Source organism: Molossus molossus, unplaced genomic scaffold (assembly GCF_014108415.1).
Source record: "Molossus molossus isolate mMolMol1 unplaced genomic scaffold, mMolMol1.p scaffold_m16_p_11, whole genome shotgun sequence".
Taxonomy (NCBI): Eukaryota; Metazoa; Chordata; class Mammalia; order Chiroptera; family Molossidae; genus Molossus; species Molossus molossus.
This window is the reverse complement of record NW_023425346.1, coordinates 41,626,498-41,654,183: the sequence shown is the minus strand read 5'-3', so window position 1 is coordinate 41,654,183 and position 27,686 is coordinate 41,626,498. Positions and strand designations below refer to the sequence as shown.

Here is a 27,686-nt window from a genome sequence, read left to right as displayed (position 1 = left end):
GCTTATCAATATACAAAATTACAATTATGCACTTAGTATAACATATAAATACAAAGACAGTTTTTGTATCTCTGCTATTAAAATGTCTTTACCACAAATCCTAGAGTTAAATGGTAGAAAATAACTTTCTTTCTCTACTCTTCCTTTCTAGCAGTTCAAGACTAACTAAACACGATCACACTCCCATGTAAATCTCCTGTGTTTACTTTGTATCTGTACTATGTATGTGGGGCAAGTGAGAACAGAACTACTCTTCTAATGTGCACCTTCGGCCTTACGGCACTCGTCTGGGTTAGACCTTAGGGAAATCAGACTCACAGTCAGATAGTGGGATAGAATGTTTGACATTGGGACCAAATACCATAAATCCAAGACATAATTGCTATAAAAATTTTTTAGACACAGATTCTAATAATAGGGGAAATAAAATCAATTTAGAAAGATACTCAATTAGAGATGTCCTGGAAAATCATAGGAGTTTTGGAATTTGAAAAAAGAAAATCACTCTGTGGGCATTAAGTATTAAACATATACATTTTCCCCAAAAACAGGGCTTGATAAGGAGCACAGGACAGTAATAGCCAGAGGTGGGGTAGGAAATTAAGCTAAATTACTCAAATATGGCCATTTAAAAATATCCTTCTCTTTGCTATCTAACTTGTCTTTCTTAGAGTTGCAAAGGCTTTTCTTAAATGTTATGAATTGTAAATGAGTTAATGAAAATTAAGCTATCAAGCAATAGGTAAGACTATAGTTGCCAGTTGAAGGTGAATTCATCATAGTAGGACTTAGTTGCCCAAGTTGTTTTTTTGTTTTTTGTTTTTCCAGTGACATTTGAATACCCTTAAATTTAGAAATGGAAAAAAAAAGGAAACTAGGAAGAAACTTCCCAGGCTGTACCTGAAAGTGACTGAGGAAACAGCAGTCCCATCTGGAGCAGTGGAGACCATACCCACAACATACTTAGAGATTTTAGTTGTACCCTCTGATGCACTTCGTTAGTTATATTATCACAAATAACTGAAAATGTACTCTATATTCTGAGTATTCGAGATGAAAAAGAGAATATTTTCAGATCTCAAGACTTTCTTTTAATCATCCTAAATATTTTTTCTCTTTATTTATTTGAGATAGAGAGGAAGGGAGAGGGAGAGATAGAAACATCGATGAGAGAGAACACTGATTGGCTACCTCCTACATGCCACTACGGGGGATTTGGCCCACGACCTGGGCATGTACCCTAACCAGGAATCGAACCAGTGACCTCTTGGTGCATGGGTCAACGCTTAACCACTGAGCCACACCAGCTGGGCAATATATTATTTTTAATAAAATAGTTACATTCATTGTCATTGCAGTCAAACACACATATAGGAGAAATGACTATTCAATGAAAGATAACAAAATATAAAGTTATTGCAGAATGGTGGGATTATAAGTAAATTTTTGCTTTCATGTTTATAATTTATACTTTCAAAATTGAAAATAAGCATGATTTACTGTTATACTTGTTTTAGAAGGATACACATACTCATACAACCTTTTAAGAAATGGAGACAGGAGAAAGAAAAGTTGAGATTGAAATATTAACGTCATAACTGTAATTCAAGTATTGATTTAATCTCTAAGCATAGAAAAAATGTTTCTTCTCTAGATAATTCTCTTATGTGGTCTGATAAGACGATGCTGTCATATATGAACTGGAGAGAAGGAAGACCAGCTCTAAAAAATGGCCATTTTTTTGTTGGCTTGAGTACTGATGGCTTCTGGGATATTAAAACCTTTAATGTCATTGAAGAAGTACTTCACTTTCATCAGCACAGCATTCTTGCTTGTAAAATTGAAATGGGTAAGTATGCCGATGTAGAGTTTCCACCCCAGGGAAAGAGAATAGAAAGCCGTTAACTCCACTAGCAGGAACCTTGCAGCTGTGTTTTCTGAGAGCCTCCCCTGGGTTCAGTCCTATGAGAGGCAGGAAGAGACACCGTCCCTGGTGTTCTGGGCTTGATCTCAAGGCGTAGAAGGTAGTCAGCGAGACAGCATTCAATTCTTTATCACTGTTTTATGTAGATTAGTCTTAGCTTATTTGGTACAGGTTTGCATTTATTGGGAAGTCAACGTAGATCAGTGAAAGCAAGTGATGCACAGAGCAGGTAAAACTTGGCTGTACTTTGAAGAATGGATACAATTTGTATAAATAAGAAAGTGTGTTTAGGGAGAGTTTTGACATTCCAGGCTAAAAACAAATGTCTCTCAACCTTAAATGCACGTCAGCTTTAAAATGTCCACAGTTTAAAAACCGTTCTTCCATGGCCACCCGCTGTAAGCGCTCCGCTGACACGGAGCATCAGTCTATCTCCTCCCTCCTGGAGCTGCCGCGCACCTTCCCGGAGCACCGTTTCCGGCAACACTCTCCAGGAATTTTCCGTTACCTTTGAGTCCATGTAAGCTTTTGAGGCTTTTTAGAAACCACTGTCTATTCTCAAATTCCAGGCTTTCTCCAAGCCCCCATTTTCCTCCCATTCTTGGCTCAGGAAAGATTTCTTCTTCCAGGCTGATCTCTTCATTGTCCCATGTACAGTGTGTGCCCATCCTCATTTGCACCTTTATTTATGTTATTTTCCTGCCAAGAAGTCTTTCACCTTCTTTCTGTTTTTTTTTAATATCTTTAACAAACTTTTCATTTTAAAAGTTTGAAACTTGCAGAAAAGTTGCAAAGATAATCCAAAGAGTTCCCATGTATTATCATAACCAATTTCTCCTTGTGTTGACGTCTTTTATTCGTACAGTACATTTGTCACAACTAACAGACCAATGTTGATGAATTATTATGAACTAAATCCATACATTATTCAGGTTTTCTTGGTTTTTACTTAGTGTCATCTTTCTGTTCGGATTCCATTCAAGATACCATGTTGCATTTGATCCTCATGTCTCCTTCGGTTCCTCTTGGCCACGACAGTTTCTCAGACTTTTCTTGCTTTGGGTGACAGTTTTGAGGCGTGCTGGTCATGCATTTTGTAGCATGTCCTGCATTCTTTTCTCGTGATTAAACTGGGTTATGGTTTGGAGTTTAGGGAAAAGCCACAGCAGTGGTGTCGTCCTCATCACAGCGTATGGAGAGTACGCTATCAACATGACTATCACTACTGACTTTAACCCGGACCACCTGACTCTGGGTAATGTTTGTCAGATTCTTCCACTGCAGAGTTACTCCTTTCCCCCTTTCCATACCACACTCTCGGTAAGGAAGTCACTGGACTCAGTCCACACTCACATAGTGGAGAGGTATTCTCCACCTTATTCAGAATGCTACTGCACAAGTTTATCTATCCTTCCCATTTTAAAATTTATTCAGTCATTTCATAAGTCAGTCAGAGAAAGAAAAATACCATTTGATTTCACTTATATGTAGAATCCAAAGAACAATATAAATGAACAAACAAAACAGAAACAGACTTATAGACTCAGAGAACAGACTGATGGTTGCCAGAAAGGTTGAAGGAACTGGGTGAAAAAGATGAAGGGATTGAGAAGTACAGATTGGTAGTTTCAAACTAGTCATGGGGAGGTAAAGTACAGCATCGGGAATATAGTCAATAATATTTTAATAACTATGTATGGTGTCGGGTGGGTACTGGAAATATCAGCAAGATCACTGTGTAAACTATGATTGTCTAACCACTATTCTGTACACCTGAAACTAATACAAAATAATATTGAATGTACACAGTAATTGAAAAAAAAACATTCAGTCATTTATTGATATTAGTATGGGCTCCTGGTTAGTTATAGCATACTGGGAATGTAATCTAATATACTACATTATTTAAAATTTGCTGACACTGTTCCAGCTCTGGCCTTTGGGAGCTCTTTCCCTTGCTGTCTACACGCCTCTGCAAGACCCTCATCATTGTGGTTTCGTTGCTGCTATTTGTGCGGTTGTTTTATGCTCACTTTCTCTTACATTATTTCTTTTTAGTCCTAATTTCACCTACCCTAACCTCTGGAGACCTAATTTTTTAAGTGAGCTTTCTGACTCTCTTAATTGAGAGAACTCGCTCCTTCTCTAGTCGGTTTCACATATTCTAGTGGGTTTTGCCCTCACAGCAGGCGTTGTTTTCTGTCCACAGATAATGTATGAGCTCCTTCAAGGGGCCAATAAGAACACTGAAGTGTGCATTCGACCTCCCTTCTGCATAAGAAACCCAGCTTTGTTTCACTTTGGAAGTGATTCTGTGACCAGTCTTACCCAAGATATGAATTTTAAATCATTTACGTTTAACCACTAACACTTTTCATTTCAATATTATAGTTGACTACAAGGAAGAATATAATACTACTCTGCCACAGTTTATTCCATATAAAGATGGTATTTACAGCGTTATTCAAAAAACAGTGACGTGGTATGAAGCAGTCAACACGTGTGCTCAGAGGGGAGGCCATCTGGCGAGTGTCCACGACCAGGACGGCCAGCTCTTCCTGGAGGATGTCGCGAAGCGGGACGGATTTCCGCTCTGGGTTGGGCTCTCGAGTCACGATGTGAGTATTGCTGTGTTTTCCAGAAAGTTTCCACACCTGTTAGAGGTTTGGAACTTGGAGCATAAAATACCAGTTCAAAGTATAACAGCAGATTAAGTCCTGGGACTCAATTTGCTGAGCACAGTGCTGTCTTGACTTTTCACAACATAGAACAAATAGAAAACTATGTTTGTAGAGGACACTACGGCACGCGGGCAGGGCTGCCGAGGCCCTACACACTGCCGGGCCCAGCAGGTGGGTCCCTCAGTCCTGCCTCTGGGACCTGTTTGGGGAAGAACAGTTGAAAAGCTGGTGAAAAGGGACTAGCTCAGCATCAGAAAAAACTGAGTTTCCAGACCAGAGGCAGATCTTCCATTTGCACTGGGGTGACCATGAGCAAGTTGACATTTACAACTCATCTGTAAAATGCTGGAGGGATAATATTTTCCTTAATCTAGGATGATAGTGAAGATTAACACAAAAATTGCTATAAGGTTCCAAGTAAAATTCTTCACTTTAGGACTAGTAAATGTATATTTTCTTCCCACTTTCCCTCTTGAAATTAGCACCACTTCAGAGTAATCTTCTGCTGGTAAACACGTCTTTGGTGCCACTTTTTGAGTATATTCATGTACTTATAATAATGTCTAGTATACAAAAAAAAGACATCTGTGGAGATAAGAATTGAAGGCCTAATTCAAATAATCTTAGAACAAAGTGGGGAAAATAAAGTAAAGGATGGCAAATTTGGATTATAGAATCAAGGAAAAATCAAAAGTAATCTTCACGTATGAGGTCCTTGGGAAGTAGTTTTCTCTTCTAGCCCCTTGCTGATTGCTGGCTTCTGTAATATGAAAAAATGTAGCCAGAGACATAAACCACAAAACTCTATAACATAAAAAACAATATTTAGAATGATATCAATGTTGGAATTGTAAATCTATCATTGTGACACATAGAAGCCATTTGCACGTCATTTAATTTCAAGTGCAACATAAACTCGTTCTTAAATAGAAAAAATCTAGAGACAGAGTGTAGTAATTAAAATTGTGCTGGGGGAAAGTGTCTCAAATCAGGGTATCAAAAGTAAATCCCTGATTTTACAAATAGGTCCAGACCTACAGCATTTATGAGCAAATAATGAATGCTCCATTCCAACATTTCTTAAAGTATATATGTTCTTCTTTATGCTCTCTTTTGAAGTCAGGCATCTAGACTCAGGTTGTCTCTGTACTTCTTGAAACAGGGAACGGAATCCGATTTTGAGTGGTCTGATGGCAGTGCACTTGACTACATCCCATGGAAAGACAAACAATCTGCTGGCAATTGTGTTCTCTTGGACCCAAAAGGAATTTGGAAACATGAAAAATGCGACTCTTACAAGGATGGCGCTATTTGCTATAAACCTACAAAACGTAAGACTTGATTCCAAATAACCATGTATTTACTAAAACACGGCATTTGTTTTATGCATTTGATTAAGTATTCAAAGGAATTCTTATAGATTGTAAATACTATTTATTCACAAACTCCAAAAATAATTTTAATACTTTGTGAAGAGAAATAAATACAACATACCCGTTCAGGGAATTTGTTCTCAAAGATATTCAGTTCTATCACGAGGTAAGTTTTAACTCTAGAATTGGTGAATTTCAGTTTTACTTAGCAGTATTTTCAAAGGCTGAGAGGCTTCTTTTAAAGAGGCATCCAGTCCTGCTGGTGTGGCTCAGTGGTTGAGCATCAACCCATGCACCAAGAGGTCACCGGTTTGATTCCCACTTATAACATATGTCCGGGATGTGGGCCCAATCCCCAGTGGGGAGCATGCAGGAGGCGGCCAATCAATTTTCTCTCTCGTTGATGTTTCTGTCTCTCTCCCTCTCCCTTCTTCTCTTTCTAAAATCAATAAAGAAAAACAAAAAAAAAATTTTTTTAAAAGAGGCGTCCACAGCATGTAAATATGGGAAACGCCTCAGGTGGTCTACTGTATTGACGGCTTAGAGTTTCAATAGTCAAGAAGTCTGTTGCACTTTGTGTAACTAAGCATTTTCCAAACATATGCATGTGATCCTTAACATCTGAGGAAAGAGCCCGTTCCATCAGGGCTGGACCTGGGTTCATTTCTGGTGGGCCAGCGTGAGCCTTGGGGAAGAGCTCGAGCCCCCAGACTACCCGGGAGCTGCGGCTGGGCAGGCAGGGCCCGGTGCGGCGTTGGTCTCCTCAGCGCTGGTCCTCAGCGCTGGCCACGTTTTCTGCTCCAGAGAATCTTCAACAGAGGATGCAACCTTTGGAACTGAATGGATTCAGGCAGAGGAAAATGTGAAAACCTCATCTAGAGAAACAAACAGATACAAGAAAGGGAGAATGATATAAGGAATAAGGAATCAAGGCACCCTCAAGAACTGACATCTTAGTTGTTAGGTACAGAAAATAAATACAATCTTTTAAAACACAATTAGAATACATGAGAACTATGATAAGGCATGCAGACGTGGAGAGGGCATCTGTGTGAGAGAAACACACTTTACAGGCTGAAGGGGAATGTCAACGTCATCAAATACAAATTCAGTCCTATACTGAGGGGATCGGTGTCCCCCCCAAGTTTGTGACCTCTTGGAACATCAGAGTGTGACCTTATTTAGAAATAGTCTTTGCAGATGTAATTCATTAAAATAAGGTCAATCTTGATTAGGATGCAGTGATCTTGTCCTTATTAGAGGAGAGACGGACACACAGGGAAGAAGGACATTGATGGCAGAGACCGCAGTGATGCTGCCACCAGCCAAGCAGTGATGGTAGTCAGCAGAAACAGGAGGAGGCATGAAACCTTCTCCCTCAGACCCTCCAGGAAGAGCGACCCTCTGTTCAGTCTTCTAGCTCCCAGACCCGTAAGCGAATACATTTCTGTGGTTTTAAGCCATCAAGTTTGCTAATTTATTATGGCAGCTAATTTATTGAGGCAACTCAAACACCGGATCTTCGGAAAGAAAAAGAAAGTAACAAGTGTTGGTGAAGATGTCGAGAAATTGGAACCCTTGCACGTTGTTTGTGGGGATGTGAAATGGGGTGTCGCCACTGTGGAAAATGGCATGGTGTTTCCTCAAAATATTTAACATAACATTACCATATGTTCCAGCAATTCCACTTCTGTGTACGTACCCCAAGGACATGAAAGCAGGGATTTGAACAGATATTTGTGCAATCATGTTTATAAAAGCCTTATTCTCAATAGTCAAAAGGTGGAAGCAAGCCAAGTGTCCAAGGGTGGACAAAATGTGGTATGTACACATTATGAAGTATTATTCAGCCTTAAAAAGGAAGGAAAATCTGACAATGTAAATGAACCTTGAAGAACCATAAGCCAATCACTGAAGGACAAATGCTGTATGATACCCCTTATTTGAGGTACCTAGAACTGTCAAATTCATAGAGACAGGAAGTAGAATGGTGTTTGCTAGGGGGTGGAAGGAATGGGAGTTATTTAATTAGTATGAGTTTTCAGTCTGAGAAGATGAAGAAGTTCTGCAGGTGGATGGTGGCACAATAATGTGAGTGTGCTCAATGTTACTGAACTATGCACTTAAAAACAGTCACAATGGCCCTGGCCGGTTTGGCTCAGCAGTTAGAGCGACGGCCTGTGGACCGGAGAGTCCCGGGTTCGGTTCCCACTAAGGGCACGTACCTCGGATGTAGTTTGTCCCCGGCCCCAACGGGGTCATGTGGGTGGCAACCACTCGATGTGTCTCTCTCACGTCGATGTTTCTCTCTCTCTTCCTCCCTCTCTCCCTCTATCTGAAGATAAATGCAAAAATGTCCTTGGGTGAGGATTAAAAAAAAAATAGTCGCAGTGATAAATTTTATGTTATGTGTATTTTACCATAATAAAACAACTGAATATTCCTGAACAGAAATTTAACAAACATCACAATGTTGGCCCTTGCAGGAAAAAAAAAAATGCAAGTATTGGAAGTAAAACTCCATGAATTAGCAGTAAAGAAAGAAAATGTATGCAGTCTAAGATAGCCCAGATGCAGACTGGACTAGAAATGAGTAGACTTTGAAGATAAAGTATCTCCATATATTCCTAGTATAAGAAGAGTTGTTTTGTTTTGTTTTGTCGGGTGTTTTGTTTTTTTTTTAAGCCAAGCTATTCAGAAAGGTCCACCAGGCTTAGCCATGCACTCCTAGCCAGTATTCAATGTGTGTTGCATCTAATGAAGCAACACACACCATTGCCTTGTGCAACAATGGAGTTGTCAGCAGTGTCTTTTTTTTTTTAATCCTCACCCAAGGACATTTTTTGCATTTATCTTTAGATAGAGCAGGAGGGAGAAAAGGGGGAGGAGAGAGAGAAACAGCGACTTGAGAGAGACACATCAACTGGTCGCCACCCACACAACCCCAACCGGGGCCGGGGACAAACTGCAACTGAGGTACGTGCCCTTAGTGGGAACCAAACCCGGGACTCTCTAGTCTGCAGGCTGATGCTTTAACGGCTGAGCCAAACTGGCCAGGGCATAGCAGTGTATTTTTGAGAAAGCAACTATTTTTACAAGGTGGTTAAAGGAAGAACTTACTAGCAACGTCTTCCTCCATCAGCAGCATTAATGTAGCACCATCACAGTCTTATAGACTCTACAGATGGATTTGGCTATGAGCTTTGATCATCAGTCACTAGGAAACTGACCCAGGCATTATCCACTGTCAAACTGAAGGACGACTTAGACCTCAAACCAAGGGCATTCATGAAAAGAATGGAGGCAAAAGCCAATCAAATAAATAAAGTTCAAGGAAGATCAAGCCCATCTGGAAAAACAGAAGACAGAGAAGCAGAAGGAATTGGAGCAGTCAGAACGTCTCTTGATGAAGAAGGAAATGGCAGCAGCCCTTTTCTGGAATCACAGGGACCACAATAAGAACTCTGCCAAACAGATGTGGAGGAGAACGCAGGAAAAGCCTTCCGGTACTGAAGGACGTGCAGACCATGCAGAACACAGACAGAGGAATAGCTTGGGTTGAGCGTGCGCATCACCAGGTCAGAGCTTTGATTCCAGTCACCTGTACCTCACAAGTAGGATGTTGACAGTGTACTTTCCAGTTCTCATACTCTCTTCTGTGGAAATTAATAATAGATGTTAAGAGGCACAGGCTTTGTTACACCAGCTTCTTGTGTTATACAGTGCAATTAAAATTTAATTATTTTAAATGGAAACCAGGGGAGTTTTTAAAAGCTAAGAAATTACATCTACTCTTTTTTTTTTCTCATCCGAGGATATATTTCTACTTATTATCAGAAAGAGTGGGAGGGAGGGCGAGAGAGAGACAGAGAGAAACATTGATGTGATAGGGCCACATCGACTGGCTGCCTCCCGCATGACCCCACCAGAGCCAGGGATGAACCACAATCGAGGTACATGCCCTTGACTGGAATCGAACCCATGACTCATTGGTCTGCAGGCCAATGTTCTAACCACTGAGAAAAACCAACGAGGGCTACACCTACTCTATTTTTTTCTTTGCTGATATATTGCATTTTGTAAACACATTAACAAATTTTCACTTGTGGTGGTAACTTTTTTTTATTTTTTGAGATGTTTTCATTGATTTTTTAGGGAGAGAGAGATAGAAACATCGATGTGAGAAACATCTATCAGCTGCCCCCTGCATGCCCCCTACTGGGGATCAAGGCCATAACCTGGGCATGTGCCCTGACCAGAAATAAAACTGGGACCTCTCAGTCCATGGGAAAATGCTCAGCCCACTGAGCCACACCAGCCAGGCTGTGGTCATGATTTTTAAAAGTAGTTCTGTATATGGCAAGATAAAACTAGGTTTATATTATCAGAATAAAAAGGAATCCGAAGAAAGAATTTTAATTATTATTCCAAGTAGTTATAGGCCTGCCTATCCTGTCTTTGCTTCTCCTCCTATTCTGTCCTTCCAACTGTTTTTAATTTAGTCTAAATCCATCTTCGGGGCAAGTACTTTTCTTTATCTTCTATGTTTTAAAAATGGTATTCCAAAAAGCTAATTAGAATATATACTCAAAAGTCCGTCATTATTTGCTGTGCATTTATACAACTGTCTCACGTGTTTGTAGCTAAAGAGGCCGTCTCTCCGACGCGCTCATCGAGGTGTCCCGCAGACGGCGGGAACGGGCCCCCGTGGGTCCAGTACAAGGGCCACTGCTATGCACATGACCAGGCATTGTACAGTTTCTTGGAAGCCAGACAGTTTTGTTCAGAACTTGGTGAGTTAAAATTAATTGATTTTCTTTGACCCAATAATTTAATCATTGGAGTTTTTTAAAGAAATAGTTTGAAATGATAATTATATATTTTTAAATATTTTTAAAGAACTGACTATTTATAATAGCATTATAACCTAATTGCCCGGTGGTGGGGAAGTGGTTACATATTTTATGACATATGACCTCAGTGGGATATTGGAATAGCCATTAAAAATGATCAATCTAAGAATAAGTACATGGGAAATAAAAGTGAGAACCGCTGGTTTAGGGTTTGTTTTCCTTCAACAGGCCATTCTGCAACTATTGTTACCATAAAGGATGAAGATGAGAATAAATTCGTGAGCAGACTGATGAGGGAAAATAATAATATCACCATGAGAGTCTGGCTTGGATTATCTCAACATCCTGCTGGTAAGTGACATCATTGTGTGTGGAGTATGCAGGGTTCTAACTTGTCCTCAGTACCAAGTCAGCCTTGCTAAAGAATGTCAGATGGTATCTAATTCAAATGCTTCTTATTGCTAAATAATCTAGGTCTGCTGGCTGCTTTCAAGGCTTAAAAATTCCTAATGAATAAGTGAATGACTTCTTAGTAATGATGGAAAACACTAATGAAATAGAAAATCAGTGGAAACCAACTGGAATTTTTAGAAGTTTAAGATAGCTGGACCAATAGGATGTATTTTTCTTCCACAGCAGTATCTTTGTGCCCCGTGCTCCCACGATGACCCTATCACTTCTCATGTCTGTCTCCCCAAGTTTTTCCAGCTTACAACTCTGTTCTTCAGAAAGTGCTTTTCTTGTTGTTCCCTTACCTCTTGGAACATTTTCACCATAGAGCAAAATTAAATCTTCATAGTGATTTTTTTTTCTTTTTTTTTTTATCCTCACCCGAGGACATTTTTCCATTTTTTGTACAAATAGCGTGGGAGGGAGAGAGAGGAAGAGAGAGAGAGGGAAACATCGATGTGAAAGGGACACATCGAGTGGCTGCCACCCGCATGACCAAGCAGGGCCGGGGACAAACTGCAACCGAGGCACATGCCCTTAGCGGGAACCGAACCAGCGTCTCTCTGGACCGCAGGCGGACGCTCTAACCGCTGAGCCAAACCGGCCAGGACTGATTTTTTTTTTTTTCAAACTAGCTTAGTAAAATTGCAAAGAATTGCTTCTAAAAGATCTGTGGAAGAATATTTCAATAAAGAATAACAGATACAGGGGTTGAGTGAACTCAAATGGAAAAAGAATGAATTCAGGGTACAAAGTCAATAGAATGATAGGAAGTCTGTTTCACATTTTATGCACAGTTTAATTCTAAATATTTGAAATAAATGTGAATTCCAAAATGTTAGGTACTCGTCAAAAGGAGACAGTGGGGCAGTGTGCAGCTGATGTTTTGTTGAGTTGTATACTTGAAACCTGTATGATTTTGTGAACCAATGTCATCCCAAAAATCCAATTAAAAATAATTAATTCAAAAATAAAAACTCAAGCTCTTTGCCATATCTACTGTGAGGATAAAAACCATTCTCAGCAATCGGACTGTCAACATCATTCTGAAGGGACACACAGTTACCGCGGAGGGCCCCAGGGGCACCCTGCGGAGGGACTTCAATCGTATCAATGTAGAACTCAGTCTCCTTGGGAGGGAAAAGAAGAGGCTCTGGGTCGGCAGATGGTAGGGACATAGAAAGGAACTGGCCACCATCGGTACTATCGGCAGAGCGTGATCAAAGGTGTCAGTTACACTGGGCTGTTACAGGATGAGGTCTGTGTACGCTCACTTCCCCATCAACACCAGTATGCAGGAGTATGGCTCTCTTGTTGAAATCAGAAATTTCATGGGCAAAAAATAATCCACAGGGTTCGGATGATGTCAGGCATTGCTTGTTCGGTTTCTCAAGCCCAGAAAGATGAGTTGATTCTTGACGGAAATGACATTGAATTTGTATCAAATTCAGCTGCTTTGATTCAGAAAGCCATAATAGTGAGAAACACAGATATCAGAAAATTTTGAATGGCGTCTATATTTCTGAAAAAGGAACAGTTCAACAGGCTGATGAATAAGATCTAAGTTGTCCAGCTATAGAAACAGCAAGGTGCTGAATGATTCATCAGACTTATTTGCGATATTTTAAAGATGCAATAAAAGTCATGTATTGATTTGGAGGAAAATAATAAAAGTTAAAAAACAAAAACTCAATAAAAAGAGAGAATGGAATAAAAATTGACCATCAATGAATTGTAAATTGTGTTTACATTATGACCACAAGGTGGTGCTACCTCAACTGGAAAATAAAGATGGCATCTTGGTGGGGAGACCCTCCTGGACCTGCCTTCCCTACAAACATACCTTTGACGATATGAGATTTTTAATTGGGGGCAGAAGAGGGAGGGAGATACAGGTCTTTAGAAATCTATCTCTCATGCAAAAAATGTGCAAGAATTCTGCCCTTTCATCAAAACACTACATTCTGTATCAGTGTGGTCAACAGAACTTCCTACCTCCACGCTGTCCGATAAAGTAGTCACTAGTCACATAGAGCTACTGAGCACTTAAAATGTGACAAGTGCAACTGATGACTGGTTTTTTAAATGCACTTAAAATGTGACAAGTGCAACTGATGACTGGTTTTTTAAATTATTTCACTTTTGATGAATTTTATTTTAAATAGTGGCACAACATTGTATGAGCCACAAGCCTTTTTACGTTGGTAATTTAGTGGCAAGAAACATAGTTGTGTTTTATTTCTTTTTTTCTTTTAGATAAATCTTGGTATTGGTTAGATGGACCAAAAGTGACATTTGCCAGGTGGGCAAATAAACGTAAGAGTGATGGTGGAAAATGTAGCATTTTGTTAGCTTCAAATGAAACTTGGATAAAAGTTGAATGTTCACAGGGCTATGGGAGAGTTGTCTGCAAAGCTCCTTTGGGTAAGTATGTAAACTGTCCTTAAGAAGCATTTTTGCAGAACAGGCTAGGAAATAAATGTACAATTTAATAATATGCAAAGTTTTATACTTGGTCCTGAAGTATTTAGTCCTAAAATATATATATTTTTAAAAATCTTAAGTCATAGAGGTTCTTTCCCTTGGAAAAATAGATTACAAGAGGCAATAAATGCACCAGATATCTAGGACTTCCCGAGGAAGCGACTAAATGTCTAAATTTTGTGCAATTCTTTCCTAAGAAAAATGGAAGCTACCAGCATATTAGACAGGTCATTTCTTTGAAAATGTTCTTAAGATATATTTTAGTCTATAGTTTAAATATGTAATAGCTCAAAGATTTAATTCTACAGTTTGCTTTCTTTCTCCTCATTCCCTTAAAACTCACGATTAACAACACTGCACAACTTGATTTAATTAATTAAAATTACCTGGATATCTGTAGGAACTCACAGTTTGAACTTATGTTTCATTATGAGTTGATATATAAAATAACCATAAAAATCTTAACTTCATTTCTAGCAAAAGAGCTCTAAATTTTTTCACAGCAAAATTTTAAATTTATGTATGTATTTATTTATTTATTTATCCTCACCCGAGGATATTTTAACATTTATCTTCAGATAGTGCAGGAGGGAGAGAGGGAAGAAGAGAGAGAGAGAAACATCGATGTGAGAGAGACATATTGATTGGTTGCTACCCGCACGACCCCACCTGGGGCCGGGGACAAACCACAACCGAGGCACGTGCCCTCGGCCGGAATCAAACCGGGGACGTTTTGGTCTGAGGGCCAATACTCTAACCTCTGAACCAAACCGGCCAGGGCCACAGCAACTTTTTAAAGCTCTAACCTAAAAGTGTCCACCCATATCTATATAATCATTCACTGATTCAGCAGATATTTTGAGAATCTACATTGTGCCATGTTCTGTGTGCTGGGGTGCACCTGTGAACAAGACAAATGCAATACCTTTTCTTCCTCCACAAACTGGTAGAGGAAGACAGATGATACGTCACCAAGCGGGTCCATATTTAAAAGAGAGGACAATATCAAATAGTTATGAATTCAATGTGATGCCGACCAGGGCGATAGCTACTCTAGGTTGGGTTCTCAGGGATGACGTCTAAGAGCAGGAGGCTGTGAAGCTAAAATCTGAAAGGTCAGCCCAGCAAAGATCAGGGGAAAAGGCTCACCAGGCAGAGTTACCGATAGCACGAAGAGCCTAAGGCAGAACAATCTTGATGAGGCTCAGGGAAGAGCTGGAAGGTAGGCTGGTACCAGAAACTTAGGGCTCTGGAAACAAGGGTCAGGAGTGTGGGTCTACCTGAGTGAACGGAACATGACTGGAAAGTTTGGGGAGGGCAGGGGACACAGGGTTAGGGTGGTATAAAGCAAGAGCTCTGTCCTGGCCATCTGGAACTATTCATCTGGAGATGCGCCATCCACGTGGAATGTACAGTATGTCGTTGGACTTGTGAGAGAGAAGGGAGGTCAGCACAGAAGTGGTAGTGGCATCATGGAACACAGCCTGTCCGTCTCAGCAGTCATGCGCTGACGGGCCAGGGATAGCATGTGGACCGCTGGGGACTAGATGAGGCCATCCTAGAGGCTTCAATCATCTCAAAGCAAATAATACTCTATTTGTCTCTAGGTAAGTCGAACACAAAAATGTATAGCTTTTAGCAGTTTCCTATGAAAGTAAGGTAATGTACTGGGAGCGATGTTCTCAAAAGAGTGAGAAGAGAAAGTGAGACTAATGATAGCGCTTTAATTTCCTTGGAAGAAAATTGCTATAGTAGTGAAGAGGACTTGAATGAAAAGGAAAACAGTTACATTTGGGGAAAAGAGCACTTAAGTGTTTGATGGTGATTTTGAATTCTGTGTTCATGCTGTGAGTCAGGTACTTAGTGTGTCTAATTTGTACAGGGTTTACTTATGCGACACATAGCTGAATGTATAAAGTCGATAATAATCACTTTTGTATTCTCTCCTCCCATGTCACACTTCCCCTGTCCTAGGCTCTGATTACAGAGGAGTAGCCATCACATTCGCCGTGCTGAGCGTCTTAGCTCTCGTGGGCGGGCTGGGCTGGTTCCTCTTCCAGCGGAGCCGTCTGCCCTGGACTGGCTTCTCCTCCGTTCGATATGAGCAAGGGGTCAATGAAGATGAAATTATGCTTCCTTCTTTCCAGGACTAAATGCTTCTAAATGTTTGCTCATTTGCACTAACATATTAAAAAAAAAAAAAATGAGCCATTTAAAATGTTCCCACTGTCAGTATTTACTGTTCCCAAGTACAAGTCTTAAGCACTTTTTCAGTTGTTTAGTTGCTATTCTGGTCTCCACATTTAATTATTCAAAAATGCCTTGTCTATAACTCCACTTTAAAGAATGGAAAGGGACTGAAGCTGAAAATAAAGTCTAAATTGTTTGTAGAGTAATAAAGTTAATGTGCATTTTCTCTGTAAGAATATGGTTGGTACCTAGAATACGTATGTTTTAATGACATTTTAACACAATGTCATATTGGCATATCAATAAGTCACACACCTCCCTTTTAATTTTTATGAACATCTGGCCAAATGCAAAATGAGTACCTCACGGTAAAAACAGAACTGTGAGTAATATCAACGTTGTTTTAAAATGTCATTTGTAATATTTGAGGGAAATTATTAAATGAGAGGCATGCTTTTTTATTGTTGTTGTTAATCCTCACCCAAGGATATTTTTTCCATTAATCTTGAGAGAGAGTGGGAAGGAGGGAGAGAGAAAGAGAAACATCAACGTGAGACAGACACATCAATTGGTTGCCTCCTGCACATGTCCAGACCAGGGCTGAGGATTAAACCTGGGGTACGTGCTACTCCTTAATTGGAAATCGAACCTGCAACCCTTCAGTGAGTGGCTGACATTCTAACCACTGAGCCACACCCACCTGGATGAGGTGTGCTTATATATATATATTTTTTATCCTCACCCGAGGACATTTTCTTTTTTCTATTTTTTGTTCAGATAGAGTGGGAGGGAGAGAGAGAGAGGGAGAAACATCGATGTGAAAGGGACACATCGAGTGGTTGCCACCCACATGACCCAACCAGGACCAAGGACAAACTGCAACCGAGGTCCGTGCCCTTAGCGAACCTGGGTCTCTCTGGACCGCAGGCTGACGCTCTAACCACTTAGCCAAATCGTCCAGCACAAGGTGTATTTTTTACATAGAAAAATGGTACCTTTTGGCAAGAAGCTTATACTATTTCAAATATATTTTATACAAAATTATTTAAATGTAAAAGTTTTGTTCTGTTCATAACTATTCATAAAACAGTGGCTTTTAAAGAAGATTTAGTATTTAGATTTACTATTTTTCTAAAGTGTGAGAACATTGTTACTATGTTGCTTAGATATCCTGTAGCAATGTAGGTTTGCCTTTTCTTATATGCAACATATACTTGTTTCCTTTTAAGAGTCTTTGAAAATTTTACAGTTTATATACTTTACATGGCATGTCAACTTTTGACTAACAAATTTTTATTATTTTGTTGATTTTTTACATGAGCTAAAGAGAAGTGGTCTGTGAAGGAAATTGTGTATCTTGTATTTGTAAAAATGAAAATTATACAGTGAAACCCTAAACTTTGTGATTACTACTAAATATTTAAAATTATGAATGATCAAGGAAACACTATTTTGTGGTTATCACTTTAAATTTAACCACCTAGAAAATATTCTTAATAACAGCTTCCACTGGACCAGATAAATGTTTTATTCAGTGTTTAACTTATATTTGTACTTAAGAATATTTTTGTATAAAATCCATAGATTTATTTTAAAGTTTAGAGTGTTTATACTATGACAAAGTTGTAAATAATTATCTAAGGCAGTTTTAGTATAGTCTAAAACTATAGTATAGTCGTTCTGAAATATTTTTTATTAAATTTATTAGACTCATTCTCTTGTCCTATGATCTGTACAGTTTTAGTCATTAAGACCTTCTTCAAAGAGCTAAACCAATTTGATGTGAAAAATACAGCTATATATAGTAGTGATGCTGCAATAAAATTGTCTTTTTCTTTTAGGTAAAACTGTTGATCCTTGTTTAAAAAAATAAAGATTGGACTTTATTATGTTAAGTACACAGTATGACAGGAAATAAAGTGACCAGCTGTTGTAAAGCAAGTCATCCTTTAGAGTCTGTGTGTGTTTTTTAAACGATAAATACAATCGTTCCTATATTTCTGATCTTGGATTTTAGTCCCTTTTGCAGATTTGTCTGAATCAGCATGTCTTTTCACTATCAGATTAGCAGAATTCTACCTGTGATCCACTTACTTCTCATTCTTGTGTTCCCCTTAGGAGATCCTGTTCACTAACCACCCCCCCCCCACCCGAAGGCATTCATCAACCACTTCTAAGAGCAAAAATCTAGTTCCAAGTTCATATTTCCAAGTCCCTCTCAAGTCTTTCTCAACATGACCAGAACTGCCCATATGGTGTCCCCATCCCATCTCCTCCCATTCAGATGTCTCAGGAGAACTAAAGACAGCTTGCTCCAGCCTTCCCTAACTAACCCAGCCCCCATACGTGGCCTGACAAAATTGATCTCTCAAAGCCAGGCATCTAACATGTAAGCAAACAGACCTAACCATCAGGTGTAGGAGACAAATTCAGAAGTCTTACCAGCGATCAACCTTCTCCCCCCAAACCCCCCACACATAGCATGTTCCCCTCCTGGTCCCAGGGCAAGATACTTGAACTATTTGGTACCTTGGTACATGCCCCTGATGGGAATCGAACTCACGACTCTTTGGTCCACAGGCCAATGCTCCAACCACTGAGCCAAATGGGCCTGGGCTACTTGAACTATTTGGGAACTCTCCCCTGAAAATGATGGCTGTAGTGTTGTAACCCCTAGACCTGACCCTGCCACTGAGTTCATGCTAGGAAAAGTCAGGGATTCAGATCCCTTTATCTTATATCTTAGATTCATTTAATCCTAACACCTTCTTGGAGAAAGAGTTATTAGTTCAACTCTCATTATTAGTAGTACAACTATCTTATCATGCGTAAGAAGAAAAAGTTGAACTAGATCTCAAAGACATTTTTTTCTATGAGACTTCATGATGTGTACAAAGTTATCTCTAATTCGTTGTATATGCTAAACTAAAACATTCTCCCAATATCTGGTTTAACAAATTTACTTTACATATATTTCTTTTTTCCAAGCTAAATTAATCACAAGCAGAATTTTAGAACCTTTTTCTCTCCCCCGAACCAGTATTTCTTCTTATATTCTCTTTCAGTTATACGACGACACCATACCCCTGGTCTCCCAAGCTAGAAACTCAGAGGTCATCCTCAAGTCCTCCTCATTTTCCTAATCCAACATTCTGTCAGTTTTACGGCAGACTTCTCACAGAGTGGCTATCTCCATTACTAATTGTTTTGGTTTAGGCCTGTATCTTTTTTCTCTTCCTGGATTAGTTGCACCAGCTTTGTTACTGGTTTTCCTCATTAACCTTTCCTCTTCATCCATTTTCCGCACCCCGGGTCCCAGGGGAACTAGAATACAGAGAGGAGGACTCACCCTCTGTTTTTGCTCCGAAGTATGTAGGCCTAACTATCTCAAGCCAAAAGGGAGCTGAGCAATGCCCGGCCCAGGGACCTACCCCAGTGACCGCACATGGGCTGATGATCCATCCTGAGAAGTCCTAGGGTTTTGGTTCCTTGGCCAAATATCCTTTTAATACAATATAGAATTAAGTCAATGTTGCTTCAATTGCTGAACAACAGAAAAGAAAAGTCAGGTGAAACGGACTCTAAGAATTAGGAAAACACTGGTGATCTTAGCCAGTGGAGACGCAGCAGAGAGGTGGAGCAAGAATCAGATGGGACTGAGCTAACACTAGAAATTAGGAAATAGGGAACATGGAATTTTGAGGAGTGTGATGGAGATGGGAAGGAGAGGGACTGGACCATCGCTAGAGGGAGAAGGGGGTTGAAGTGTTTTTTCCAAAAGAGGGAAAAGAAATGTGCTGGTTTAGAAGCTGAAAGGGAAAAGCAAAACAAACAAGAACGGTGGACAGAGAGAAGATGCAGGGGAGAGAACAGGAGTCATTCATGCAAGAAGATCTTGGAGAAGATGGGATGAGAGGGGCAGTTCTGAGCCCACAGGAAGAGGACTAGGTTTGGATGGGGTGGGAGGAAGAAAGCCTTCCTCTTCGAGGCCACAAGAGGAAGGCTTGCATGAAGAGTAAGGGGAGGGCAGATAAGCATTTTTAAAAGTTTGTCTACACCTGATGAGAAAGATGAGTAGTAAATGGGGTCTCAGCCTGAAGAGAGTAATAAAAAATTGAAATACCCAATAAGGGGGATGGGAGAGGACAATGACCAAGACAAAATAGGACTGTGGAAAAGACATACAGGGCCCAGATGAAATTAAAAGCCATATATTTGTGGTGACAATTATCGGCAGAATCGATAAATTTCCTCTACCTTTCCTCAGTTAGTTCCGTAAACTTGAGGAAAAGGAGATATGAAGAAGAAGAGACCTCATTCTTAAAAAATTAAAAATAGAACTACCAGATGATCCAGCAATCCTACTTCTGGGTGTATAGCCAAAGGAAATGAAAACAAGATCTTGAAGAGATACCTGCACCCCCCAAGTTCATTGCAGCATTACTTACAATAGCCAAGATATGAAAACAACCCAAGAGTTCATTAATGGACAAATGGATAAAGATGTACATATATACAACTGAATATTATTCAGCCATGAGAAAGTAGGAAACTCTACCATTTGCAACAACACAGATAAAACTTGAGGGTATTACGCTAAGTGAAATAATTCAGACAGAGAAAGACAGATACTGTATGATCTCATGTATATGTGGAATCGAAAAGAACCAAACTCAGAAACAGAGAGCAGAGTAGTGGCTACCAGTGGCTGTAGGGGTGGGAAAATGGAAACATGTTGGACAAAGGATACAAACTTCTGGGGATTTAGCATACAGCCTGGTGATTATAGTTAACAATACTTCACTATGTGCTTGAAAGTTGTTAATAGAGTAAATCTTAAATATTTTCACCACAAAAAAGAAATGGTAACTACGTAACGGGATAGAAGTGTTAGCTAATGGTGGCAATCATTGTATGATATGTAAGTGTATCAAATCAACATGTTGTACACCTTAAACTTACACAATGGTATGTAGATTACATCTCTGTAAAGCTGGAAAAACAACTTTATTTTTAAAAAGAAGAGACCTCCAGTTAAGAGTTGGCGGGTAGATATAACAGAGGAACATGATATCCAGGCTCGGTGGAGAAGGGAGAAATGACAGCCCTGGGAAAATGAAGTTAAGGGAATGGCACCTGGAAGGAGGTCAAAGAGGAGCTAAGCTGGAGTGAAAGGGACAGAAAAGTAAAAGGTATGTGGTGTGGTTGCAAAATAGGACATCAGTGAGAGGTTTTAATAAAAGACCACATTATTCCACGCAGAAGCAGGAAGTTGTCTGTTTTGTCATATTAGCATTAAAAATGAAGTGTGCACCCGAGTTAACAGTGGGGGGAAAATACTTTTTTTAGTTCAAAGTGACTTAGAAATAAAACACTATTGAAATGGGTTACTTGCTTAAAGTAAGTTGATTCATTAGCATGTCAATTCTTTGTAAACCTAACCATTATTTGAAAACTATTTTATATGTTTTTTTGTGTTTTTTTTTATCCTCACCCGAGGACATTTTTCCATTTTTTGTTCAGGTAGAGTGGGAGGGAGAGAGAGGAGGACAGAGAGAGAGAAACATCGACGTGAAAGGAACACATCGAGTGGCTGCCACCCGCACGACTGACCAGAGCCGGGGACAAACTGCAACCGAGGTACGTGCCCTTAGCGGGAACTGAACCCGGGTCTCTCAGGACTGCAGACCGACACTTTAACCGCTGAGCCAAACCGGCCAGGGCTGAAAACTATTTTAATGCAAAGTATCCACATAGATAAAAATATACTTTGGTGCTGGGTGGGGGTGGAGGGGTGAAGAGAACTTCTTCAATTGCACAGTCACATAGAACTGTTCATTTTACTTCTGTAGTTAGCAAAACAGAAGAATCCAGAATTAGGATGTTTGAATATATAAACATAGTGCACCTTTGGAAGGATTCACTTCGGATATGTGTTGAGCATATAAACCCCTTGTTGATAGCCTGAGAAGAAGAATGGAAATAAATAAATTGAGCAAGATCTTACACCTTGACAAAGGGGCTGAACCTGGCTGGAATGGATGGGCAAGTTCAGTAGATGTGGCTCTAGTTCCTTTTCAGCATTCATTGTGTGCCCACGGGTAGTCATGCCCATTATTTTAACCTCAGTTTCCTTATCAGTAAGTGAAAATGGCCCCTATCACTTCTAACACTCTATGACTCTCCTTGTTGACCCCATTGGTCAGATTTCCTTGGTGTAATCATTCCGTTTCAGACTGAGCTACACAGGCATGAAAAGGGTTAGAAAGGAAGGGAATGAGTTAGACTTGATTTCTTTTTTTCTTTATTGGTTTTAGAGAGAGAGGAAGGGAGAGGGAGAGAAAGATAGAAGCATCAACGAGAGAGAACATTGATTGGCTGCCTTCTGCATGTCCTCCACTGGGGATTTGGCCCATAACCCGGGCATGTGCCCCGACCAAGAATCGAAACAGCAACCTCTTGGTCCATGGGTTGATGCTCAACCACTGAGCCACACCAGCTGGGCTAGACTTGATTTTTAAAAAATATACTTTAACTTTTTAAAAAATCAGCCCTGGCCAGTTTGGCTCAGCGGATAGAGTGTCGGCCTGCGGAGAGTCCTGGTTCAGTTCCCGCTAAGGGCACATACCTTGGTTGCAGTTTGTCCCCGGCCCTGGTTGGGGTCGTGTAGGTGGCAACCACTCAATGTGTCTCTCTCATATCAATGTTTCTCTCTCTCTCTTCCTCCCTCTCTCCCTCCAGCTCTATCTGAAGATAAATGCAAAAATGTCCTCCGGTGAGGATTTTTTAAAAATCAGTGTTAGGTTTATAAAAAATATAAGTAGAGCCCTGCCCGTTGGCTCAGTGGTTAGAGTGTCGATCTGTGGTCCTGAGAGACCCGGGTTCAGTTCCCGCTAAGGGCACATACCTCGGTTGCAGTTTGTCCCTGGCCTTGGTTTGGTCGTGTGGATGGCAACCACTTGATGTGTCCCTTTCACGTCGATGTTTCTCTCTCTCTCTCTCTCTCTCTCTCCCTCCCACTCTGTCTGAACAAAATATCGAAAAATGTCCTCGGGTGAAGGTAAAAAAAAATGAGGAAATACAGAGAATTTCTATATACTTCCTTACCTCTCCCACTCTTTCCACTATTGTTAGCGTCTTGATTAGTGTACTACTATTTGTTAAAACTGATGAACCGACTTATATGCATGTATGCATAACCAATGGACAACAAAGCTGGGGACGGGGCTGGGGGGGGGAGATGAGGAGGAGGGTGTCAATGGAGTAAAAAAGGAGAAACATCTGTAACAAAAAAAATTTTTAATTAAAAAAACAAACAAACTGATGAACCGCCCTGGCCAGTTTGGCTCAGCGGTTAGAGCGTCGGCCTGCGGTCCAGAGAGACCCGGGTTTGGTTCCCGCTAAGGGCACGTACCTCGGTTGCAGTTTGTCCCCAGCCCCCCTGGTTGGGTCATGCGGGTGGCAGCCACTCGATGTGTCTTTTTCACATTGATGTTTCTCTCTCTCTCTCCCTCCCACTCTATCTGAACAAAAAAATGGAAAAAAAATGTCCTTGGGTGAGGATAAAAAACAAAACAAAAAAACCCTGATGAACCAATATTGATACAGTATTAACTAAAGTCTATGGTTTACATTAGAGTTCATCTTTGTGTTGCACATTCTATGGGTCTTGACAAATGTATAATAATATGCATCTATCATTACAGTGTCACAGAGAATAGTTTCACTGCCCTAAAAATCCTGTGCTCCACCTAGTCCATCCCCCAAGCCCACCAACCCCTGCAACACTGATCTTTTTACTGCTACCATAGTTTTACTTCTTTCCAAACTACCATATCATTGGAATCATACAGTACATCGCTTTTTAAGATTGGCTTCTTTCACTTAGCAATACATATTCAAGTTTCCTCCATGTCTTTTCATGACTTAATAGCTCATTTATTTTAAACTGAATAAAATTACATTGTATGGATGTACTACCGTTTGTTTATTCATTCACTTATTGAAGGGCATCTCATTTGGCAATAAAGAATAAAGCTACTGTAAACATCTGTGTGTAGCTTTTGTTTATGTGTAAGTTTTCAATTTGTTTGTGTAAATACAAAGGAGCACAATTGCTGGATCCACAGTAAGGGTATATTTAGTTTTGTAAGAAGCTACAAAACTGTCTTCCAAAGTGGCTGGACCATTTTGCATGCCCACCAGCAATAAATGGGAGTTCCTCTTGTTCCACATCCTCACTATCACTTCATGTTGACAGTGTTCCAGATCTTGGTCATTGTAATAGGTATATAATGGTAGCCCATTTTTGTTTTAACTTGGAATTCTCTGGTAATATATGATGTTGAATGTCTTTCCAGATGCTTATTTGTTATCTGTATAACTTCTTTGGTGAAGTGTCTGTTCATATCATTTGTACATTTTTAATTGAGTTGTGTTTTCATTGTTGAGTTCAGACTCCAGTTTAGAGGACTCTTTTGCTGATAATAGGAGACTGTCAGGATGTAAACAAGCAGTCTAGCTCGGCCCTGGTTTGTGCATTGTGTTGTCTAGTTCCAGAGGCCCTCACCATTCAAGTTATAGTTACATGGTTTATACATGCATCATAGCAAGCACAGTTTGCTGTTGTTGTTGTTTGTTTTGGTTTAAACAACAGAAATGTATTGTCTCACAGTCCTGGATGCTAGAAGTTCAGGATCGAGGTATCGGCGAGTTGGTTTCTTCCAAAGGCTGTGCAAACACAGTTTAAAGAACTTTAATCCATGTTCTGATGACAGAGAAAAGTTATCTGAGGGGCATAGTCCACTGGGAGGAGCCTTTGAAAAGGTTTCTGGCCATTAGATCCCATGGAGAAACCTGGCAGACACCACCACGTTAACCAAGAGATCAAAGTCAACATCAGCAGTTATGTGATACATTAACGCAGCGCCCCTCCTGGGGAAGGCACACCCCCTCTGTGGTACCTTTGCGGAAAAGAAAACAATCTGAATCCTGTTCTTCCAATCTCCCTCAAGAGGAAGCATCAGACAAACATCTGAAGGACAGTCTACAAAACAACTGGCCAGTACTCTTCAAGCTTGTTGACATCGTGAAACACAAAGAGTAGCAGAGGAGGACTCGGTGGTGGTCACTGACCGGCTCGAACTCTCTTGCGGAGGCACCTCGCTCTGCAACATAGTCTGACAAACCTGATATGGCAGAAATTGAGAAATTCGAAAATCGACATGAAAGAAGACAGACACACAAGAGAAAAATCCACTGTCTTCCAAAGAAACGACTGAACAGGAGAAGCAAGCAGGTGAATCGTAATAGGCACGCACCGCCAGTGTGCACGGTGCCTTCCTTCCACGAGCACTGCCTTCTTATTTTACTTCTTCTGGCTGTTTAACTTCGTGCGATGCAGAGGCTGGGTCCGTTTAAATGCCTGTGCTGCACTTTTCACATCAGAGAACTGACAGGAAGGCCGCACCAGCCTCTCCCATCTGCCTGGCTGGCTGGCAGGGGAGGAAGAGAACTTACAATGTGGGTGATGTTGGTGAAGGAAGAAGCTGGGTGGAACGACAGTGAGATCTACAGTGAAAACCAAGCTGGTCCACATTGTCCTGCAGGCTGTAAAACGCAGTTTAGTCAAAGTGCTTTTGTTGCTGTTAAAATGAGCTTGATTAATGGAATGCACAATATTTTTAATATGCAAATAAAAAGTTTTAAAACCTGGAAAGAAAAAGAAAAAGAGGAACTGCTTCACGTTAAAGGAGACCAAGGAGACATCACATTTCAGGGCAACGTCTGATCCTGGATCGGATTTGAGAACAGAAAAAGAATATTAGAGGGACAAGTGGCGAAATTCTACCAGCGTTATGATTTTGATCAGGGGACTGGAATTATATACGATGTTACCATTTGGAGAAGTTGGCTGAGGGTGACAGAAATTCTTTGTACGATGTTTGCAACAATGAAAAGTTTTAAAACTTGCAGAGTAGACGGAGCACCGGTCCAGCGGGCAGCGAGCCGCGGGGCTCTCGCAGCCGGTTGGGCGGCGCGGCCCCCGCCCTCCAGAGGGCGGCTCGGTGGGAGGGGTCGGGCCGCCCTGCATTTCCGAGACGCGCCGCCCGGCGCCCGCACCCGCAGTCATGCCCGGGGCCACGCTGCCCGCTGTCCTGCTGCCGCTGCTGGGCCTCGCGGCCGCCGCCGTCGCGGGTGAGCTGCCCCCGTGCCGCGCCCCCTCCTCGGCCCCAGAGCCCGCCTTCGCCCCGGCCTGGCGGGACTCCCCACCCTTCCCACCCCCTCCCTACCCGCCCGAGGGCCGCCCTACCTCACCTGTGCGCTCACCCCGAGCTCCCCCGTGGGCCCCGGTGTCGGGTGATCCCCCACTCCGCTCCGGGTTCAGGGGGTTCCAGGAGAGCGCCCGGGGAGGGGGTCGCCGAGCTTCTGAGAGTACCTTCTCCCCTCCACGGTGTCCAAGCCTCAGCGCAGACCCCACTCAGAGGTGGGGGCCCCCCAAAACGAGGGCTAATTGACAGGAGGGCAGAGGGACGCAGGGTGCACGACGAGAATAGTTGCGGCGCCACTTGGGGCTGCATTGAGAAGCGGGGAGGTCGGCTGCGGAGATTTCCTCTGCTGAGCGCGGCGGGGATGGAGCGGGGTGGGGGAAGCAGGCCCTCTTTTGCTCACCGCGTTGTTTGTCCAGTCGGTTGACAATTCAGCCAAATAACCCTGGGATGGAAGTGGGATGTGAACAGGCCAAGCTTGGATTTCACTTGTCATGTGATTTTAAAATCGTGCAGTTGGTCTGCTGTTGTGCAAGTGACATCTGAAGAATCACACATGATTAGTCAGTTACTTCCTAAATGACTCCTGAGAAAAATAGACAGTTCTGTTGAATATGTGTTTTTTGTTTTGTTTTTAACAAATGTCCTGTACAAGTGTGTCAGAAATGCGGATGAGGTCAACTCTGGGGGAACACTTCCATCCCAAGGCACTACTGAATGAACAATTCCAGGAATTAAAGACCAAAATAAACAAGAACTAAGTGGGTTTGAATAAAATGATTACGCAAGAGGTTGACCCCCGCCCTCCCCGGATTTCACTGCCATTTTATAAGTTCTTACTGGAAGCCCGCTGACAGGCAGGACTGTTTTTAAAGGATTTCAGTGGTGGAGGCAGCAGTAGGGAAAGCAGCTCAGAATGTGATCACAGACCCAAAGCTCCTTCCGTGAAGCCTTTTGTCCAACAGCATTTGTGACCAGTTATGCCACCTGATGCCTGTGGAGGAGCAGAAACAAGATGTGCCCATTTTCACACTGTTCAGACTGACACATTAGTTTTGGCTAAGACAAGGCTGGACTGGCGATTCTGCAAAGACTGGACAGTCTTGAGCCCTCTTTATGCATGCCCTCCTCAACTTTGCCAGGAACCTAAATGCCCATTTAACCCACCCTCTGGGTGGGCATGCCTTCACACTTCAGGCTAGTCAAAAAATGCTTTTCTTGTCAATCTTAAAATCAACTTCTAGATTTGGATCGCTCTCTTCAGAAAAGCTGTTTTGACCAGCAGTAGAGGACAAGCTATTTTAGGCCAGTTTTGTTATTTTTCCCTTTTATAAGTCCACTATGGTTAAATAGGCTTTTCTTTTTCTTTTTTTAGTCTTTATTGAATTTATTGGGATGACATTGGTTAATAAAATTATATAGGTTTAGCCCTGACCAGTTTGGCTCAATGGTAGAGCATCAGC

The 27,686-nt window shown here is 41.2% G+C and overlaps 1 protein-coding gene and 1 pseudogene across 3 annotated transcripts in view; both read left to right on the top strand.

The window, feature by feature from the left end:
- Window positions 1-27,686, top strand: part of LOC118625191 (CD302 antigen) — a 146,539-nt gene that overhangs the window by 83,897 nt on the left and 34,956 nt on the right. Inside the window, exons 29-35 of one of the 3 annotated variants that reach the window (XM_036253766.1) lie at window positions 1,655-1,849; window positions 4,316-4,542; window positions 5,768-5,936; window positions 10,622-10,771; window positions 11,060-11,182; window positions 13,538-13,705; window positions 15,740-16,652. In XM_036253766.1, the coding sequence (XP_036109659.1) occupies window positions 1,655-1,849; window positions 4,316-4,542; window positions 5,768-5,936; window positions 10,622-10,771; window positions 11,060-11,182; window positions 13,538-13,705; window positions 15,740-15,918 (1,211 nt within the window). In that variant the 3' untranslated portion in view covers window positions 15,919-16,652. Of the gene's footprint in view, window positions 1-1,654; window positions 1,850-4,315; window positions 4,543-5,767; window positions 5,937-10,621; window positions 10,772-11,059; window positions 11,183-13,537; window positions 13,706-15,739; window positions 16,653-26,062; window positions 26,153-27,686 lie in introns of those variants that run through there. The other 2 variants (XM_036253768.1, XM_036253767.1) reach the window with 2 other exon arrangements.
- LOC118625506 lies at window positions 24,802-25,264 on the top strand (annotated as a pseudogene).